Source organism: Babylonia areolata, chromosome 19 (genome assembly GCF_041734735.1).
Source record: "Babylonia areolata isolate BAREFJ2019XMU chromosome 19, ASM4173473v1, whole genome shotgun sequence".
Classification (NCBI taxonomy): Eukaryota; Metazoa; Mollusca; class Gastropoda; order Neogastropoda; family Buccinidae; genus Babylonia; species Babylonia areolata.
In genome coordinates this window covers 26,276,315-26,297,062 of record NC_134894.1, presented here as the reverse complement: position 1 = coordinate 26,297,062, position 20,748 = coordinate 26,276,315, and the positions used below count along the sequence as shown (strand labels likewise).

The following is a 20,748-nucleotide window of genomic DNA, read 5'->3' as shown; positions in this document are numbered from 1 at the left end:
ACTGAACGACATATGTTCGTTTTTCTTACCTGCGACAGATCCATAATTACTCCGTGAAATAGCAGCCGGCTTCCCCAAATGGACCATGTGTCGACAGAGCGCAGCGCAGTTACACACACACACACACACACACACACACACACACACATATATATATATATATATATATATATATATAGAGAGAGAGAGAGAGAGAGAGAGAGAGAGAGAGACAGTCACCACCAAGACTCAGATAATTATTTTTGTACACACACACACACACAGACAGAGACTCAACACCAAGACTCGGGTAATTTATTTGAAAATAGACAAAGGCTTACATGAGAGGGTGAGCTTTCCTACTTTTTACATATTTGATGTTTACTTATACATTTTTTTTCTCTATATTCATGTGAATCACGACTTTCAGAAACAGCCACACTCGACTCCGACTGCTTGTTAATTCATGTTAGTCATGGCTATATATGAAGGGTATGTAAACACATAAAAAAACTGCCAGAAAAAGTGTTACTAAAATATGAGCACATGTTGTAGGTCAGAGTCAGTAGGGGGAAAGAGAACATCCTAAGGGGAAAATCTTGATTTAATGTTTTTGGTGAATTCTAGGAAACACACTGGACATACGCATGAAGTCTCTCCAAATGGCTGCAGTAAAGTAGAAGCAGCAGCAGCAGTAGTAGTAGTAGTAGTAGTAGTAGTGTGAAAACAGAACCAGTTGAATAAAACAGAATCAGTTTAAACGAACTTTCGTCAAATCCAGGAAAGGTTCAAACAGACCCGCGAATATGAAACATTCGAATGTGGACTAAACTGTTAATTAACGTGGAGAAATTGCATTCATTGGTTATCTGAACAAGAACGGAAGTGGACTTAGCTGTGATCCAAGAAACTGGACGAATCGACAGACTATGATCGTGATGGCTGCATTGTGATCAGTCACTATAGGTCAATTCTGATTCTCAGTTCGGAACCAAATTTCACTAAGATGGCTAGACCAGGGATAGGTTTACAGGCCTCATCTGGGATGAGCTCATTTCTTGCAGATCAGACCACCAGGTGGTAACTCGTGAAGTCAACACTTGGGGTGCAGCGTCCTTTATGAGACTCTTATGAAGACCTGTGGTACAAACCGCTCTGCAGCATTCACGGCACGGGGGGTGGCGGGGGTGGGGTGAGGGGTGCGGCAAGGGGAGCGGGGGGAGGACTCGTTCTCTCCTTTTAGAGCTAATCAACTTGACGAACTGACAAGAATCGTCCCAAGTTTCTGTGAAGTGGTAACACCCGTTTCCAGATTCCTGAAGGGAAGGAAATTTTCTTTCCTCTGCAGCTCTGTATCGATCTATAAAAAATGATCCACTTTTTGTTTGAACTCCACAGCAGGGACAGATCTGGTTTTCTGTCACTCTCAAAGCGAGGCCTGAGTGGCGCTCCATGAAACCTTTCAGCAAATCTCGTGTGTGTGTGTGTGTGTGTGTGTGTGTGTGTGTGTGTGTTGTGTTCTGTGTGTGTGTGTGTGTGTGTGTGTGTGTGTGTGTGTTGTGTTGTGTTGTGTTGTGTGTGTGTGTGTGTGTGTGTGTGTGTGTGTGTGTGTGTGTGCTTTCAACTAATCTCTTCCTGCAAGACCGGTTTCTCTACTGAAGCACGGACATGGTCGCTGAAAGTCTGTTTCGTGATAGAGATTCAAAGATCCTCGTTTGGGTAGGCCTCCCTTTGTCATATGTCCATTCAATTGACGGGAACAAAGAATTCTCCTGGTGCTCCATTAAGATCCGCATTGCCTTCCGACGTAACCTTCACTGGAGCTTGCAACCTCTCTCATATACATCCACCTATAGTTCGTTTTCTTGTGTAGAAAATACAGCGAACCATACCCGATAAAAAGAAAAAAGATATGAAAATAATGTGCGCTACCTACAGATCTCGTTTATTTAGCATCAATTTCAAGGTGTCAGAGCGCGCGGACAGACCTTATGAGCTACATTTGCTGAATAAAGAAAGGAGCAGGACACGCTTGCATGAGACGATCTTTGCAGCGCTAAGTTTGCTTAGAGTTAAGCATGTTCCTAAGTATTTGGGTTTTACCCTGGAGTTTGGAACATTCTTAACGATAAGCAAACTTAGTACTGCTATATGTTCGCTCATGCGACCCACACCCGATGATTCACCCAACGCGCAGATCAGGACTTGACAGCCTGTCCTCGGTGTGTGTAAAAATTGACAGCAAGATTAAACCAAGTTATCAGACAAAATAAACAAGCAAGTAAATACATTACATACAGCACACAGTGAAGGGAAAGATGCGTAACGAAAATGGGCCCCTCTAAGTGAACCCGGGGCGCACCCATACAATCGAGGAAATGCACATACACAACCATGCGCGCGTACGTGTGTGAGTGTGTATGTTTGACAGTGTGTGTGTTTGCCACAGTGTGTGTGTTTGCCACAGTGTGTGTGTGTGTGTGTGTGTGTGTGTGTGTGTGTGCGTGTGTGTGTGTGTGTGTGTGTGTGTTTACGCACGCGCGCGTGCGTGAGTGAGCTAGTAATTTCCCATAAACATCAGACTTTCGCTACTCTGCCCTGAATTATCGGACAGTTGTTGAACACCCGGCCCCCTCCATTTCCGCCCCCTGCCATGCCCCTCCCCCCCCCTTCCCGAACCCCTCAAACATCAGACAGTTCTCCTCACTCCCCAAAAAGATCCGAGGGCTGCTCGTCGTACCGGAAGAGCTGGAAATCCATCGAGAACCTCTGCTGCACCCGAAGCAGCAGCTCCCGCGGGACGCTCCGGTAGACCTCCACCAGGTGGCGCCTTTTCAAGGCCGACCACTCCTGATGACCCAGAGGGCTGGCGGAGTGAGCCGCCCTGACCCGCTCCATCACGTGACTCTCGGCCTCCTGGCGCGTGGCTTTGCGCAGTGGTGACTCCAGGAAGGGTTCCGGGAAGGCGAGGTCCGTGGGGATGTAGCCGTTGAGCTGGAAGGCTCTCCACAGCCTCCTGGCCACGCCCAGGTAGTCCAGGCACGCGCTGAAGCCCTTCCGCTGCACGTGCTGGAAGTGGTAGGCAGTCAGCTGCTGGAGCTCGTCCAGCACGTGCGTGGAGTGGGTCAGCTGCAGTTTGAGCACGTCGCTTAACCCTGAGGGGCGAGAATATGATGATTATGATGATGATGATAATGCTAATTCTACTACTTATAATTAGTAATGATAGTGATGATAATGATGATAGTAATATTGAGGATAACAATAGCAACAACAAAACAACAATAATGATAATAATGGTAATAATAATGATGGTGATGAGGATGATGACGACAAGAATGATGATGATGATTCTGACGACGGACGACGACGACGATGACAATAATAATAATAATGACAATAATAAAGGATACTGGATAGTTATTTAGCACATTGTCCAGAAACCTGATCTCGGTGCTGTACAAAGCACACGGTTTTATACACAACATGAATATTACATCAGTGTTACCATATACACACACCAAAATGTAGGCCTGCCTTGGAAACTACCTCAGCCACCCCCCTTCACACACATACACAGACACACACAATGCAGACATACCTAGAAGCATACATTCAAACATACATATATACAGACTCGTAGAGAATATAAACATCCATCCATCCATACATGCACAGATAGGTTATGAATAGGTAAGACAATAAAGATTTACAGGAAAGGTCGAGTGACTCTACGAGAGAGAGAGAGAGAGAGAGAGAGAGAGAGAGAGAGAGTGTACATGAACAAACCAGTGTGTGGACATGCATGCACCTGCACACACACAAATACACACTCGCGCGCGTGCACGCACACACACTCACTCACACACACTCACACCACACGCACGCACACACATTAAACCCCCCCAAAAAAACATTGACACTGGCTTGCATTCCTACTGTACGAGTGCGCGCGCGCGCGCGCACACACACACGCACACACACGTAAACCCAATCCCCATACCCGCGAACCCACACCCCAACGACTTCCCTTGTACTGATTTGGACATAAAATTTAAGGACCCTTGTCGCGCCGGCTGGTAAAGTTTAATATCACAGCGATCAGGGCAGACACATAAACAGTCTTAATCGCCTGTTTATGTTATTTTTTTTTACATTTGACTGTATTTTCGCCAAGTTTTCTTTTTCAGGCGATTTTTTTTCTGGTTCTACGGGATCGATAGATACAGATGTTTACCCCTGATATGGCCCTGTGTGGTCTTCTGAGCTATATTCAACAAAGAAAAATAAATGAAGTAAACGTTTGCTTCCTAAAATAATACCAGGTCTGACAACAGTTTATCATTCCCCATGATCTTTTGTGTGCTCAACACTTAACAGCTTAGTTGTTTTTTTCTGAAGGGCTGTGACTCAAACTTGACCGAGTGTGTGGAGATGTAATTTGGGCAAGACACTCTCCACTCCAGACAGTCGGGACAGCAGTTGCCTTCTCTGCTGTTCTGATGGCCATAATCGGACACGACTTACTATCATACTTAATATAAAATATATTATCTTGTACACAGGCAAAGAAGCACAGGCGACAACAATTCCCTCCAGGTGAACCCGGGGCGCACCCATACAATCGAGGAAATGCACATACACAACCATGCGCGCGTACGTGTGTGAGTGTGTATGTTTGACAGTGTGTGTGTTTGCCACAGTGTGTGTGTTTTCCACAATGTGTGTGTGTGTGTGTGTGTGTGTGTGTGTGTGTGTGTGTGTGTGTGTGTGTGAAGGGTCAAATCAACCAGTCCTCTCCCAAACCCACCAGCCATAACGCGATCCACAGCACGAAACACATCCACCAGTTGAAACGTTCCACGCGATTGACAAGCACCTCAACGACCAGCTGCTCAACAAAACTGACGTGCACAGACAGACGTCCCTCCGAAAACAGCCCAATCGATCATCACAGACGGCAACCCCCCCAAAAACAACAACAACAAACAAACAAACAAAAAAAAACAAAACAACAACCAAAAAACCCAACAACCCCAAAACAAAAAAACAACAACAAAAAACAAAAAACAAAACAACAACAACAGCAACAACAAAAACAAACAAACAAACAAACAACAACAACAGAAACAAACAAACAAAAAAAACCCCTGACGACTGAAGAACTAGAAGCAACAACGAACTAACCGCTGAACAGGCTCATATGCACAAGCCAGCAGATTCACTGTAACCAGAAATCCACGCCTTCAATTTTCCATTCAGATATGTTCAAGGTGGATGGAGGAGTTTCCGTTTCTCACACATACAGAATAAACACGACAATCAGCAGCGCCACACGTTGTCCACGCATTCCCCGTTCATCCTCAGTTCACTTGGTCCTCATTATTCTCCAAAAAACACGTCACACCTCCAAACAGAAAACGTCACACACACACACACAAACCAACCCAAAACATCTCGTTACGCAAAACATTCACCGTAGCACGTTATGGAAACCCCTTCAAATATTTAGTCAGGGACGAAAAATGAGAACGTCATGAGTTGTGACAAAGGACATCAGGGTATTGTCAAGACAAAACAAATTATTTGGGAAAAGGTCTGGTTTCCTGGTATTGATCGACTTGTTGAGGTCACTATCAGCTCATGTATTCCGTGTCAAGCTGCACATACAGGTGTGACATAACGTGAACCAGTCAATCCTCCTCATCTTCCCCCCAAACTAGATTTCTCAGGTCCTTTTCCTTCAGGTGACTGTTATGGTTGCCATCGGTGAGTACAGCCATTACCTAGAGTTGAAATTATATCTTCTTTGTCTTCCGACACAGTTCTTCCCAAATTAACACCATTTTTCCAGGCAAGGAATTCCCAAAGAAGTCAAGACTGATAATGGACCTCCATTCAATGGAGATGATTTTGCAGAGTTTGCTCAAAGTTTTGGTTTCCAACACCGCAAAATGACCCCTTTCTGGCCCGAAGCAAATGGTGAAGTGGAACGGTTCATGAGGACAACGAATAAACATGTTCGAGCACATTCAGCTGCAAACCTCAACTGGAAAGCCCAGCTTCCTACTTTCTTACGTCAGTATCGAGGCACCCCACATTCCTCAACCAGAGTATCTCCCTTTGAAGCCCTGGCCAATAAGAAGATGAACATTGGCTTTCCCATGTTTACTTTATGCTGACGATCTGATTATTCTATCTTTAACACGTACTGGATTACAACAAAAAATGATAATTATATAATTTGAACACATACTGCAATAGTTTGTGATTAAGAAGATAAAAAACGACATTGTAATCTTTACAAAACTGACGCCAAAAACACCAATATATAATTTTTACTGTGGGGAAGATCTAATACAAAGAGAAATTGGAGTTATATTCCACAAACGTGGAAGTCTGATACGAGCACAGGAACACCTACTAACAAAACAAGCAAACGAAGCTTTTCATACTTTCAAAGAACATTCACAATTATTAACACCAATGTAAGTACAATATATAAGCTTTGAAACGCCAATATCGATTTATGAGGCGGAAGAATGGTTACCATACCACGAGGTCAAACCGGATGATTCTTTCGAATTGGTGCTTGTGTTTACGACTGCTTATCGAATAAGTTTCCACATGAAAAATTACACACTGAACTCTGTAAGCAAATACTTGGAGTAAAAAAAAAAAAAAAAAAAAAAAAAAAAAATCTATGGTGCTTCCTGTGTTTGGTGAACTGGGCAGATTTCCAATAAGTTTAGAAATGATATGTCAAATCATTACATATCGGATTAGTTACCAGAAACTTCTTTCATCAACAGAAGAATATATGAATTCATGTAGGAACAAGAAAATACAACTTCCTCATGCTTATTTGTTAGAAATATACTCGAAATCATAGGCCTTATCACATTAGGAAAAAACAATTCACATTCAGCGTACAGACACTAAAATATGTGTTATCTATAAAAAAAAAAAAGAAAGAGAGAGAGAGAGAGAGAGAGAGAGAGAGAGAAAAGAAAAGAAAAATTATATCTGGGAAGATAAAAGAGAAAAGCCATCCAAACTTGAAATTTACAATAAGATTGTAGCAGAGTACAAAACTGAAACCTGACAAGCATAAACAAAGCTTAGAATAAACGCAAACTACCTAAAAATTGAAAAGGGTAGATATCTAAACATTCCACGAGAAGACAGATTGTGTAGCGATTGTAACGTATTGGAAAACGAAATTCATCTTCTTGATCATTGTGTTAAGTATAAAGCCTAAAGGGAACAATTCATAAAAGATATTCAGAATTCATACGACACGGGAAGTATTCCGAGTAATTTGATGCTGACAGATGATGTCTATATATAAACAAGATCAGGAAAATTTGTCTATGAATTCTGTTCCAATCTATGACGTTGATTTTTTTTCATTTACATACCTATGTTCTTGTGTCTTATAAACCTTAGGGTTTCATGGCATCAAAATCATTCTGGTCTGTTCTATTCACACACACACACACACACACACACACACACACACACACACACACACACTCTCACTCACTCACTCACACACACACACACACACACACACACACACACACACACACACACACACGTGAAAACCATTCTTGCCACACTGCTCTCATACAACTTACTGACAGTATTTTTCATGACATTAATGAAAATAAATTCACATGTCTTCTTTTTATATCATTTTGAAAAAGCCTTTGATGTAATCAGTCATCAGTTGTTAATTCGTAAATTAGAAGTGTATAATTTAACATAAGATTTTACTCATCTTATGGAGTTTTTTCTTTCGGACAGGAAACAGTAGCAGTAAATATTCAAACCACAAAATTTAAATCAATACAAACATGGAGTACCACAGGGATCCATCTTAGGGCCAATATTATTTTTTGTTTGTGTTAATGACTTGCCTTATTCTATGACATGCAAATGTGAAATGTTCGCAATTCAGATGCCTGTAAACTCACAGATGATCTTCAAGACAACATTCAGAGACTTAGTGATTGGACACAATTAAATCATATGTCCTTAAACACACAGAAAACTAAACTAAATGTGTGTATGTAGCAGCACGACAAAAAAGACAAAGGATGAAACACATATTCAAACCACTTTTCCTAGGAGTAAACAGAATTGAACAGGTAGAATCACATAATATTTTGGGTGTCTTTATTGACAAAGATCTCTCTTGGACTGATCATATAACCCACTTAGGAAAACGTCTCTCCAGCTAAATACGTCAGTTAGCAAAAATAAAAAAAAGATCCTTGATGTTCATTCACGAAAGCTTTTTTTCTGTGCTCATGTTCTGCCAATCATCGATTATCGATTATGCATCAACTTCATGGGATAACTGCAGCAATGCAAACTTAAATTTAATTCATCGTAAGTATAAAAGAGCATTAAAAATTACTACGTAATGTATTATCTTTCCATAACAGGCTGTTCTTCAACAAGGCTGTTTGCATGCATAATGTGATATATGGAAATGCTTCCCAAAAGATTGCAGAAAATTTAAAACTAATGACCGCAGACACAACCAAATGTAATGTATACCTAGACCTAGAAACACCCTTTATAGATCCAGTTTCCTATACTCTGGCGGAAATTTATGGAATAACCTTCCACTCGTTTTAAAAGATATAACGAATAAAAATGTGTTTAAGAAAAATATGAAAAATCATCTTATTAACTGGCCAAAAGATGAACAATAATACAAATCTATATCTATTAGTTACCAAATTCATGATTTGTGAAACGCTTTGAATATGCCTTTGGTGGCGGTTTGCTTGTTGAAGAGGGTGTATGTGTATGCGAAACGGGATGTGTTGTAAATGTGTTGTAAATGCTAATGTGTATTTCATTTTCGCACGATTCGTAACTATATTTCTAGTACTTTTGTGTGTTTTGATCTATGTATCTCCCGACTTTCTCTCTCTCTCTCTCTCTCTCTCTCTCTTTCAGATGGCTTGATGTAAAAAAAAGAAAAGAAAAAAAAGCAGTCGTTGCTTATTCAATGACCATCTTGAAATAAAAATGTTGACTTTGACTTTGACACATACACTCACACTCACACATACACTCACACTCACACACACACACACACACACACACACACACACACACACACACACACACACACACACACACACACACACACACACACACACACCAGACATAACAGACTGACTGATGCCCTCGCCGCCCCGCAGTCCATCCCAACACACGAACGGTCGTAGATGCGAGCATCACCACCGCTCCCCATCCCCCACCCTCCCTAAACTAGCAGCACCATCATCAAAACCCAAACCCTTCCCCCTCTCCTTATACCCCAGTTCTTCACACACACACACACACACACACACACACACACACACACACACACACACACACACACACACACACACACACACACACACACACACACACACAGAGGTGCGCCCGGGTTCACTACATACATGACTCATCTTCTCGAGGTTCTCGCACCTGTCGTATTGAAGATGAAAGCCGAGTCCGGACCGAAGGTCTCCATCTTGCCCAGGAAGTGAGGCCGGAGGGCACAGGGGTCACACACCTCACTCACAGGCCTCCAGTGGGCGTTGTTGTTCGACAACACGAACCGCAGGAACTCCGAGAAGGTGATGTCATCTGGGCACTGCAGGAAGGAGGGAGGGAGGAGGAAGGAGAAACAGTTTCAGTTTCAAGGAGATGTCAAAGTGTGCGGACTGATCCATATACGCTTCAAACCACATCTGCTGAACAACAAACAAACAACAACAACAACAACAAAACCACCACCACCACACCACCACCACCAACCGATGCCTGAACTTCACATAAAACACAACGCACAAATCAGGCCATGACAGCCAACACTAAGAAGAGGACACGGAAGAGATGGAAAAAAAAAAGATGACGACGAAGAGATTTGAAGACGAAGACGACGAGGAGGAGAGGAAGGAGGAGGAGGTAGAGAAATAGGATTAAGAGAGTAAAGAAGAAGAAGAAGATGATAATAATAATAATAATAATAATAATAATGATGATAACAATGCCAATAATGTTGATCATGATTATAGCGCCTATGCTCCAAATAAGGCTTAAAGCACTTAACAAAAACGGGTAACACACACACACACACACACACACACACACACCTTCATCTTGTCCTTAACATGAAAAGCCAGAGGGGAATTTTCGCTGTCAGCTACACGTCTCTCCAGCGCCGACTGTTTCCTCAAGGATAAGGCTTCTTGGACCGACAAGCGGTATCGCATTCTCACAATGGATCTGCCCAAGTCCATCCACGAATCTGGCAACACGAACTTGTCCACGTATCTGAAAGGCATGGAACAGAGAAAAAGGGTGAGGGTGACAATAATGTGTGTGTGTGCGTGTACGCTTGTGCGTCTCCATCACCTCTCCTCCCCATTCTCTGTCTGTGTCCCTTTCTCTCTGTCTGTCTGTTCTCTCTCTCTCTCTCTCTCTCTCTCTCTCTCTCTCTCTCTCTCTCTCTCTCTGTCTCTGTCAAACGTGAAATACACAATGAAAGTCGCAATCTACATAAATAAGGCATTCCAGTTAAGATCGTGCTACATGGATGGATAATGAAATTCAAAACCCTTGGCATGCAATATACGCTGTTTTCTTTCGTCTGATTTTCATCCCTACCCCACTGTCCCTTTGACATGGGCAAATGCCCAGTTCAGTAAACTATTTGTCTTGTCTTGTCTTGTCTTGACTCTCTCTTTTTTTTTTTTTTTTTTTTTGTACCCGGACTTTCTTGGGTCGACCACCGTTTTATTTTGTATATAAATCACACAATGCCAAATAAATCGATAGCGTTTATGGAATAAATACGACTTTTCACTCACTGATTTTGGGCTTGTTACAATAATATTGAAGGAAAATGTACAAGTCATACAATTAAGTGTACAAAACTTATCTATGTTTTTCTTTGTTTTTTGTTTTTTTTGTTGTTGTTGTTTTTTCACCTTCATTCATACACAATTCTAAGTCTGTCTGTTTCTTCATTTATGGACAATCACGTTGCAAAACTTTAGTGTTGGAAGATTGTTTGGTTTGTCTGGGGGGTGGGGAGGGGTTGAGGGGGCGGGGGGGGGGTGTTCATGCTCTTGACTCTCTCGCTGTCTCTGTCAGTCTCTCTCTCTCTCTCTCTCTCTCTTTTTTTTCTCTCTCTCTCTCACACACACACACACATACACACGGACTTATGTGTGCCCCTACACCAATATGCACCCACGCACAGACAAACACTCCCGCCTTTACCCGCCCACCCCCACCCCGATCCACCTCCATAGATGATTTATTATATAAATAAACAAGCAAAGAAACAAATGAATAAATAAATGAATGAATAGATAACTAAATGAATGACTAAGTGAATAAACATGATATATACATCATATCTCCCACTCATCCACGTCTACAGACGATTTATGACATAAATAAACAAAAAAAAGAAACAGAAATAAAATAAAATAAATAAATAAATGAATGAATGAATAAATAAACAAAATATATGTATCATACCCACTCCCCCCTCAACCACGTCCACAGATTATTTATATATATAGATAAACAAACAAAGAAACAGAAATTAATAGATTAATAGAAAATAGATAACTAAACATGATATATATATATATATATATATATATATATATATATATATATATCAATCATACCCAACCCCATCATCCATATAATTACATCATGTATACTTACGCACTCCATAACCGTGCCCAAGGGTCTCTGGTGAACATGATTCTCCAGGCAGAGAGGAGAGCCGGGTCTGTCGGGGGCACACGCACCCCGGGCCCCAAACCCGCTCCGAAGTGCACGTACGTCCTGTCCAGATCCATGGGGGACTTCACTGCCGCAGAGCCTTTCTTCTTCGGAGTTTTGTCGTGCAGGAAGAAGAAGATCCTCTTCCAAAAAGTCACCCCTACCTGGGAAGAAGAAGAAGAAGAAGAAGAAGAAGAACAAAAACAAGAAAAAAAGAAAAGAAAAAAAGGAAGGGCTACAAGATTTTCTGTTCCAGTTTCCGTTTCAGTGTCAAAGTAAGCACTAACCCATACGCGCTACACCACATCTATGAAAATGAAAGAAAAAAGAAGAAAAAAAAAAGGAAAAAAGAAGAAGAAAAAATAAGCAGAACAAGAACGAGATGATGATGGAGCTGAGTTTAACCACTTTAGTGCTGAGCTTTGATGCATGGACATCAGTGTGTCATGGAATCAAAGTGCAGTCACTGCTCTTTGTACAAGGATAAGTGTTGAATTCATTAAAGAAAAACAAAAGCCCAGGAGAAAGAAGTCCTAATATACTCGTATAATGGTGACTGACACCCCTCCCTGACCTGCAAGCTCTGGCAGTCACCACGTGACAGCCCTTCACTGACCTGCAAGCTGTGGCAGTCATCAGGTGACACCCCTCCCTGACCTACAAGCTCTGGCAGTCACCGCGTGACAGCCCTTCACTGACCTGCAAGCTGTGGCAGTCATCAGGTGACACCCCTCCCTGACCTACAAGCTCTGGCAGTCACCACGTGACAGCCCTTCACTGACCTGCAAGCTGTGGCAGTCATCAGGTGACACCCCTCCCTGACCTACAAGCTCTGGCAGTCACCACGTGACAGCCCTTCACTGACCTGCAAGCTGTGGCAGTCATCAGGTGACACCCCTCCCTGACCTACAAGCTCTGGCAGTCACCAGGTGACAGCCCTTCCTGACCTGTAAGCTGTGGCAGTCATCAGGTGACAGCCCTCCCTGACCTACAAGCTCTGGCAGTCACCAGGTGACAGCCCTTCCTGACCTGTAAGCTGTGGCAGTCATCAGGTGACAGCCATTCACTGACAAACGTACTTGTCAGCAGGAGTTAAGGGGTTAACAACCTCTTGGTTCGTTCCCTTACTTAAGATAATGCTGTTCGGTGCTCCGTGGGTCTTGGGAAGGGGAACAAATCTTTCCAGTTGATAAGGATAAATTGATTCACAGACTGAAGGGTTACAGTCCAGCTTGTGTGCTTTACTATTCTACAGATTATGGCAACACGCAAAAAGAGACAAAAAAGAAAAAAAAAGAAAAACAAAGGACACCCCCCCGCCCACCGAACAAAAAACAAAACAAAAAACAGCAACAACAAAAAACAAAAAAAATCCAACAACAAAACAACAACACAAAACCAAACCAAAAACAAAAACAAAAAACAACAACAGAAGAATACTTGAAATATTAACACGTGCATTCGTAGTGCGACGTGAGACTTGACACTGACCTGTAATTCAGATTTGATTTTTGATTTTTTTCGATTTTTTTGGTTGTCGTTCGGAGACATTATCCAATAAGTGACGAAGATTATGCACAAATCTTTTTTCTGAAATGTTGCCATCTCCTTCGCTTCCTTTCAAGAATTTATTATCACGAATTATCGATTGAATGCATGATTCTGACAGTAGCAAGACATTTGAGGCATGATGGCTGCTTTGGACTGATATTGTCAATCTGTCGATTCAGTACCTATCTCACTGATGGTTTGGTTTCTGTCAGTCTGTGTGTTCTATCCAGATTTTTTTTATATTTATATTTTTTTTACGTGGACACGAAATGAAAAGTCACGCCGCCTTTAAATCAATGCAAATCTTCCGGCGACGAACCGGGAACCACCCAATAAAATGTTGCGGATGTTATATAGAATAAACTGTGGACACACAGACACCTGAAACACCGTGTTATTACATAGACTCACCTTGTGTGTAAAAACACACTCGTGACCCAGAAAGTAGAAATCAAAGTTTATACTTATCATTTGAAAAGAATGGAAGTAAAAGTCTAAACCAAGAGTGGTGAGACAGAAAGAGGGGGCTGGGAGAGAGAGAGAGAGAGAGAGAGAGAGAGGGAGGAGGAGGAGGAAGAGACATACAGAAAAAGAAATACAGGTACAACTGTCTCGGCCAGAATTTTAGTATAATGGAGAATGTCTTGCCCAAGTTACATCCCTGCTCTCTCGGCCGAGAGGGTTTTATGACAGTCGGCACTGGGATGGTTCCCAAAAGGCCAACTAGCCCCCAAGGCTGCAGCACTAAGAGCCAGTGCAATCTTGCCTCTAGTTTGAGTGTCATAGTCCTTCACAAAAGACTAAGCTGTAAATGACTTCCCATTGCAATGGGGAAACCATTTGTCATACAGTTGTCACTTTACTGTTGGCCCAATGTCAGCATATGTCAATCTGTGAAATAAGAGAACGAGCCACAGACACAAAACACACGCGAAACCACAGATATTGACTGAAGATAAGGAGACAAATAGAGCTTCGGGATATCAGTGTTCTATTTCATCTCGCTCATTTTCATTCACCTTTTCTATTTTACCCTGCTGCAAAACACCGGCAGGAAATCCCTGCCATTTATCTGTAACCTCCACAGCCCGCCGCCGAGTTGGTGACAATAATTTTTACTTTATTTATTTTATTTTATTTATTGTTATTTTTTAATTTTAATTAATTAATTAATTAATTAATTTTTCCTCAAGGCCTGACTAAGCGCGTTGGCTTATGCTGTTGGTCAGGCATCTGCTTGGCAGATGTGGTGTAGCGTATATGGATTTGACCGAACGCAGTGACGCCTCCTTGAGCTACTGATACTGATACTGACAATAATATATATATATATATATATATATATATATATATATATATATATATATATATATATATATATATCATCATCATCATGGCCTGGCTTCGCTGACGAAGATCTAGGAAGGGCGTTGTCCACGTCTGATGCAGGCACGCTCATGGCTGACAAGGCCAATGCGGGAAAAGCAGAGTCGGCCGCAGCGGTTGCAAGGGAAAGTCTGGACTGGGTTCGCGGCTGCAGCGTCGTGGTTCTTCCTCCTTCTGCGTTTGTCCTCAAGGCTGGCCCTGCGGTTGTTTTCGAAGGAGGAGACAGCTTGGTGGATGGTGCGTCGCCAGGTCTCTCAATCAGCGGCTACTGCGGACCACTGGCGATGGTCAATGTGACAGGCACCGAGAGCTTTCTTCAAGGAGTCTTTGTATCTCTTCTTGGGTGCTCCTCTGTCACGGTGGCCAGTGGACAGTTCGCCATACAGCACGATCTTGGGCAGGCGGTGGTCCTCCATCCTGGACACGTGCCCTGCCCAACGTAGCTGGGTCTTTAGCAGCACTGCCTCGATGCTGATAGTCTTTGCCTGCTCCAGGACCTCGACATTTGTGATGTAGTCACTCCAGTGGATGCTGAGGATGGTGCGAAGGCAGCGCTGGTGAAAGCGTTCAAGCAGTCGTATGTGGTGCCGGTAGGTGACCCAGGTTTCGGAGCCATACAACAGGGTGGGCAGTACAACAGCTCTGTACACGCTGATCTTTGTGTCTTTCTTCAGGTGTTTGTTGTTCCACACTCTCTTGTACAGCCTGCCGAATGCGCTGTTTGCCTTTGCAAGTCTGTTGTCGATCTCCTTGTCGATCTTGGCGTCAGACGAGATGGTGCAGCCTAGGTAGCTGAACTGGTGGACCGACTTCAGCTCTGTCTCACCGATGTTGATGTGAGGAGCGTGGAATTCTTCCCGTGGGGCAGGCTGGTGGAGAACTTCCGTCTTTTTCAGACTGACTTCTAGGCCGAAGAGCTGCGCAGCCTCTGCGAAGCAGGACGTTATACGCTGCAGGGCCGCTTCTGTATGGGCGACGAGGGCAGCATCGTCGGCAAACAGAAGCTCTCTGATGAGTTGCTCCAGTGTCTTGGTGTGGGCCTGTAGCCGCCTCAGGTTGAATAGGCTGCCATCAGTGCGGTATCTGATGAAGATACCGTCGTCGTCGCCAAGATCTTCAGTGGCCTGTTGGAGCATCATGCTGAAGAAGATCGTGAAGAGGGTCGGCGCGAGGACACAACCTTGTTTCACTCCATTTCCAATTGGGAAGGGCTCCGAAAGGTCGTTGCTGTGTCTGACCTGTCCACGCTGTTCCTCATGTAGTTGGATGACCATGCTGAGGATTTTTGGGGGGCATCCTAGACGTTTCATGATCTCCCACAGACCTTTTCTGCTCATGGTGTCGAAAGCTTTCGTGAGATCGACGAATGTCGCATACAGTCCTTTGTTCTGTTCCCGACATTTTTCTTGTAGCTGTCTGAGAACGAAGACCATGTCAGTGGTGCCTCTGTTGGCTCTAAAGCCACACTGACTCTCTGGGAGATGTTCTTCGGCGATAGTAGGCACCAGCCGATTTAGGAGGACTCTGGCGAGGATCTTGCCTGCGATGGAGAGCAGAGTTATCCCCCTGTAGTTGGAGCAGTCCGACTTTTCTCCCTTGCTTTTATACAGGGTGATGATGACCGCGTCACGGAGGTCCTGTGGTAGTTTGCCTTGCTCCCAGCAGCAGACAAAGAGTTTGTGGAGTTTGGAGTGTAGTGCTGGGCCTCCATTCTTCCACGCCTCCGGCGGAATTCCGTCAACCCCTGCTGCCTTGCCACATTTCAGCTGTTCAATGGCCTTGACAGTCTCTTCTAGGGTTGGTAGCTCGTCCAGTTGTAATTTCACTGGCTGTTGTGGGATGCGGAGAATTGCCGAGTCTTGAACCGTGCGGCTGGCGCTGAAGAGGGCCTGGAAATGTTCCGACCACCTGTTCAGGATCGACGTCTTGTCTGTGAAGAGCGCCTGGGCGTCTGCGCTGCGCAAAGGACTCTGGACCTGGTATGAGGGACCGTACACCGCCTTCAAGGCTTCGTATAAGCCCCGGTAGTCACCAGTGTCTGCACAAAGCTGAGCCCTCTCTGCCAGGTTGGTCCACCACCCATTTTGAATCTCACGAAGCTTGCGCTGGAGGTTGCTGCATATGAGCCGGAAGGTTGCTTTCTTCACCGGACAAGACGGTTGTGCCAGGTGAGCCTGGTGGGCTGATCTCTTCTTCGCCAGCAATTCTTGGATCTCCTGGTTGTTTTCGTCAAACCAGTCCTTGTTCTTTTTCGACGAGAACCCTAGGACTTCTTCAGAGGACTGCAGGATGGCTGATTTCAGCTGTGCCCATAGTGCTTCTGGAGAGGGGTCTGTGGGGCAACTGGGGTCTTCAAGTTTGTCCTGAAGCTTCGCCTGGAATTCAGCTTTCACTTCAGCTGACTGAAAGTTGCCGACCTGGAATTTCTTCCTAGGAGCGCCTCCTTTCTTTGGTTTGGGCTTGAAGTGGAGCCTGAGCTTGCTGCGGACGAGGCGGTGGTCAGTATGACACTCCGCGCTGGGCATCACTCGGGTGTGTAGGACGTCTCGTACGTCTCTCTGGCGCATCAGGATGTAATCAATGAGGTGCCAATGTTTGGACCGAGGATGCATCCACGTTGTCTTCAGGCTGTCCTTCTGCTGGAAAATGGTTTTGGTGATGGTAAACTGCTGCTCTGCACAGAACTCGAGAAGAAGGCGCCCATTGTCGTTGCAATTACCAACGCCATGCTTGCCAAGGACTCCTTTCCAGGCTTCTGAATCTTGGCCAACTCTGGCATTGAAGTCGCCAAGGATGATGACCTTGTCGTCAGCAGGGGTGTTCTGAACGAGGTTGCGCAGATCAGTGTAAAACTTGACCTTTTCTGTGGGGTCCGCTTGGAGGGTTGGAGCGTACACGCTGAACAGAGTGGCATGCTGTTTGTTCCGTAGTGGGAGGCGCATGGACATAATTCGGTCTGAGTGTCCTGTTGGCAGGTTTTCAAGCTTGGAGGCAATGGTGCTCCTGACCATAAAGCCTACGCCATAAAGGCGTCTCTCGGTCTCTGGCTTGCCTGACCAGTAGAGGGTGTACCCAGCGCCGTGTTCCTGGAGGCTGCCTTCCCCTGCAAAGCGGACTTCGCTGACGGCAGCAATGTCAATGTTCAGTCTCTGAAGTTCGTGTGCGACTAGAGCGGAACGCCTTTCTGGGTGGTTGCTGTCTGCAGAGTCACGCATGGTTCGGATGTTCCAGCATGCTACCTTTAGTCCTTTTGCACCTAATTGTGAGGCAGGTGCCGGCCTTTTCTTCTCTATTGTTGTTCGACCGCGTTTGGAGATGCCCGTTGACCGCGGCTAGCCAACTGGGGGGTATGGAGATGAGCATTTGTTTGGACCACCTTTTCTAGGCCTCTCTCCGTGTGGAGCAAGCAGTGCTGTCCCTAGAAAAGGCTGCTTGGTCGTTCAGGGTGCTGCCGAGTGATGCTGTCACCTCCGGGTCAACAATCAGGCGACCAATATCCTGAACCGCCTGCATGCAGGATTGGAACTGCGACTTCCAGTGACATCTTCCACCTGCCATTTTCGCCCCTTTCCCATCGCTACAGGGCTTGGAATAGTTGGTGGCGCGGACGTGGACGTGTCCTTCAAGCCTGCGCAATGGAATTTTTAGGTGGAGTGCAGTGTGCGCAGTACTGGCCCCACCCTTTACACCCGTGGTTCATCTGCCATAGCCTAGCAAGCTGGGACGGTGACAGTGAGGTCCTCAGGTCGTAGGTTTTATATCAGACTGTCCTTGTCCTAGCCTCTGGCTCAAAAACCTTCCTCGGAGGCACGGGGGCGCGGCTACTGAAAGTCGGGACATGGCCATGGACCCAGGGTCAATGCATGTCGAGACTGTCCTGCATTCCTTAGTACTTCATGGGTTTTACTTCAGACTTTTCCTTGTCTTAGATGGACTGCCTTCCCAGGCTGTCGAGCTCCATCTGCCCACATGTGACAGGTAGCACAGGGTTACATGGTACCTGTGGCAGGTAGAGACCTGACCTGACCTGTATATATATATATATATATATATATATATATATATATATATATATATATATATATATATTCGGTTAAATTACCATAGTGGTGGAAGCAGTGGGTAACACGTTCAGAAAGGATCGTACTTATTTCTGACCAACAAATGTACACTGCACATGTTAGAGGGTAGTTGTAGACTACCAGCACGACGTCACTACGATTTTATCTTGATATGGTGGCAATAGAAAGGGCAGCATAACACATGGTAGGAAGGACACACGTTTCATGTTGCAGAACAAAGCAAATGTGAATGTTCTGCCACTAATAGTAGTTGTTTGACGCTGTGTGTACTTAAGGAACTAAGTATACTTTTTTTTTTAAAGGAATGGACTGAAATTTTCGAAATGTAGAGTTACTCCGTAACTCCGCAAATGATAGAGTTTTTTGAAATTAAGATTGATCGAATTAACATTAACCATTAAAGACACAGCGTACGTGAAATCAAGGCAATGGGAACTTTATTATGAAAAAAAAAAAATTCAACAGATAAATATGTATATACGCACACACACACACACACACACACACACACACACACACACACACACACACACACACACACACATATACATATATATATATATATATATATATATATATATATATAGTCACAGCCACAGTCTCCCGGCTTGTCGCCAAGGATCTTCTCAACGATTCTCTGATCCTGGAGCCTGCCATCACTGTCACACTTTGCCAACGCTCGGCTTGTGTCACAGACTGACACATGCTTTAAGTCGGGCGAGCAGCAAAGTGAGATCTGTATGACCAATGGTTTCTTTCCTGCAATGGGAAGTCATTTACAGCATAGTCTTTTGTGAAGGATTATGACTCTGAAATTGGGAGGCACGATTGCACTGACTCTTAGTGGTGCAGCCTTGGGGGCTAGTTGGCCCTTTGGGAACTATCCCAACGCCGACTGTCCTAAAACCCTCTTGGCCGAGAGAGTGAGGATTAACTTGGGCAAGACACTCTCCACTACGATCAAATTCTAGCCCAGATAGTCGGGACAGCAGATGCCTCCTCTGCTGTTCTGGACGGGGTGAGGTGGCAGAATGGTTAAGACGCTCGGCTGCCAATACATAGAGTCCGTGAGGGTGTGGGTTCAAATCCTACTCTCGCCCTTTCTCCCAAGATTGACTGGAAAATCAAACAGCGTTTAGTCAGTCGGATGAGACGATAAACCGAGGTCCCGTGTGCAGCACGCACTCAGCGCACTCAAAAAGAACCCTTGGCAACGAGAGTGTTGTTCTCTGGCAAAATCATTTAAAACGAAATCCACTCTGATAGGTACACAAATATATAAGCATGCACTCAAGGCCTGACAAGTACGTTTGGTTATGCTGCTGTCAAGCATCTGCCTAGCAGATGTGGTGTAGCGTATATGGATTTGTCCGAACGCAGTGACGCCTCCTTGAGAAACTGAAACTGAAATGAAACAGAGCTGTTCTGGTGGTCAGTAGTCGGACACGACTGACTACCAAGCAATACACACAACTGACCTTGGGCACGGCGCAGACGCTGAAGTTGGCGGGGCTGTAGAAGAAAGGGAAGGACAGACCAGCCACCTTAGGGGGCCCACCCTCCCTCTCCTCCCGTCCCCGACACGCCTCCCGGTACACGTCCTCCCTCACCCGGAACCGCTGAGCCACGTCCTCCCCCTCCTCAATCTTCTCCTCCTTCTCCTCCCTCTTCTCATTCTTCTCCTCCTTCTCCTCCCTCTTCTCATTCTTCTCCTCCCCCTTCTCATTCTTCTCCTCCCCCTTCTCATTCTCCTCCTCCTTCTCCTCCCCATTCTCATTCTCCTCCTCCTTCTCCTCATTCTTCTCCTCCTTCTCCTCCCCCTTCTCATTCTCCTCCTCCTTCTCCTCATTCTTCTCCTCCTTCTCCTCCCCCTTCTCATTCTCCTCCTCCTTCTCCTCCCCATTCTCATTCTCCTCCTCCTTCTCCTCAT

The 20,748-nt window shown here is 44.7% G+C and overlaps 1 protein-coding gene across 1 annotated transcript; it reads right to left on the bottom strand.

Annotated features, from left to right (window-relative positions):
• Positions 1 to 305: 305 nt before the first annotated feature.
• On the bottom strand, positions 306 to 20,524 carry LOC143294252 (carbohydrate sulfotransferase 11-like). Its single transcript, XM_076605690.1, has 5 exons — positions 20,297 to 20,524; positions 11,740 to 11,963; positions 10,149 to 10,329; positions 9,478 to 9,646; positions 306 to 3,134 (listed from the first exon to the last, which is right to left on the bottom strand). The coding sequence occupies exons 2-5, from the start codon at positions 11,874 to 11,876 to the stop codon at positions 2,683 to 2,685; spliced, it is 939 nt and encodes a 312-aa protein (XP_076461805.1). The 5' UTR covers positions 11,877 to 11,963; positions 20,297 to 20,524; the 3' UTR covers positions 306 to 2,682.
• Between the last annotated feature and the right edge of the window lie 224 nt (positions 20,525 to 20,748).

Bases quoted from the DNA above. Each gene is read 5' to 3' on its own strand.
- LOC143294252 (XM_076605690.1), bottom strand. From the start codon at position 11,876: ATGGATCTGGACAGGACGTACGTGCACTTCGGAGCGGGTTTGGGGCCC. The intron at 9,647-10,148 runs GTGTGTGTGTGT...TCCTTCCTGCAG, and splicing joins ATGTTAAGGACAAGATGAAG to TGCCCAGATGACATCACCTT. The intron at 3,135-9,477 runs GTGCGAGAACCT...CTCGCCCCTCAG, and splicing joins TTTCATCTTCAATACGACAG to GGTTAAGCGACGTGCTCAAA.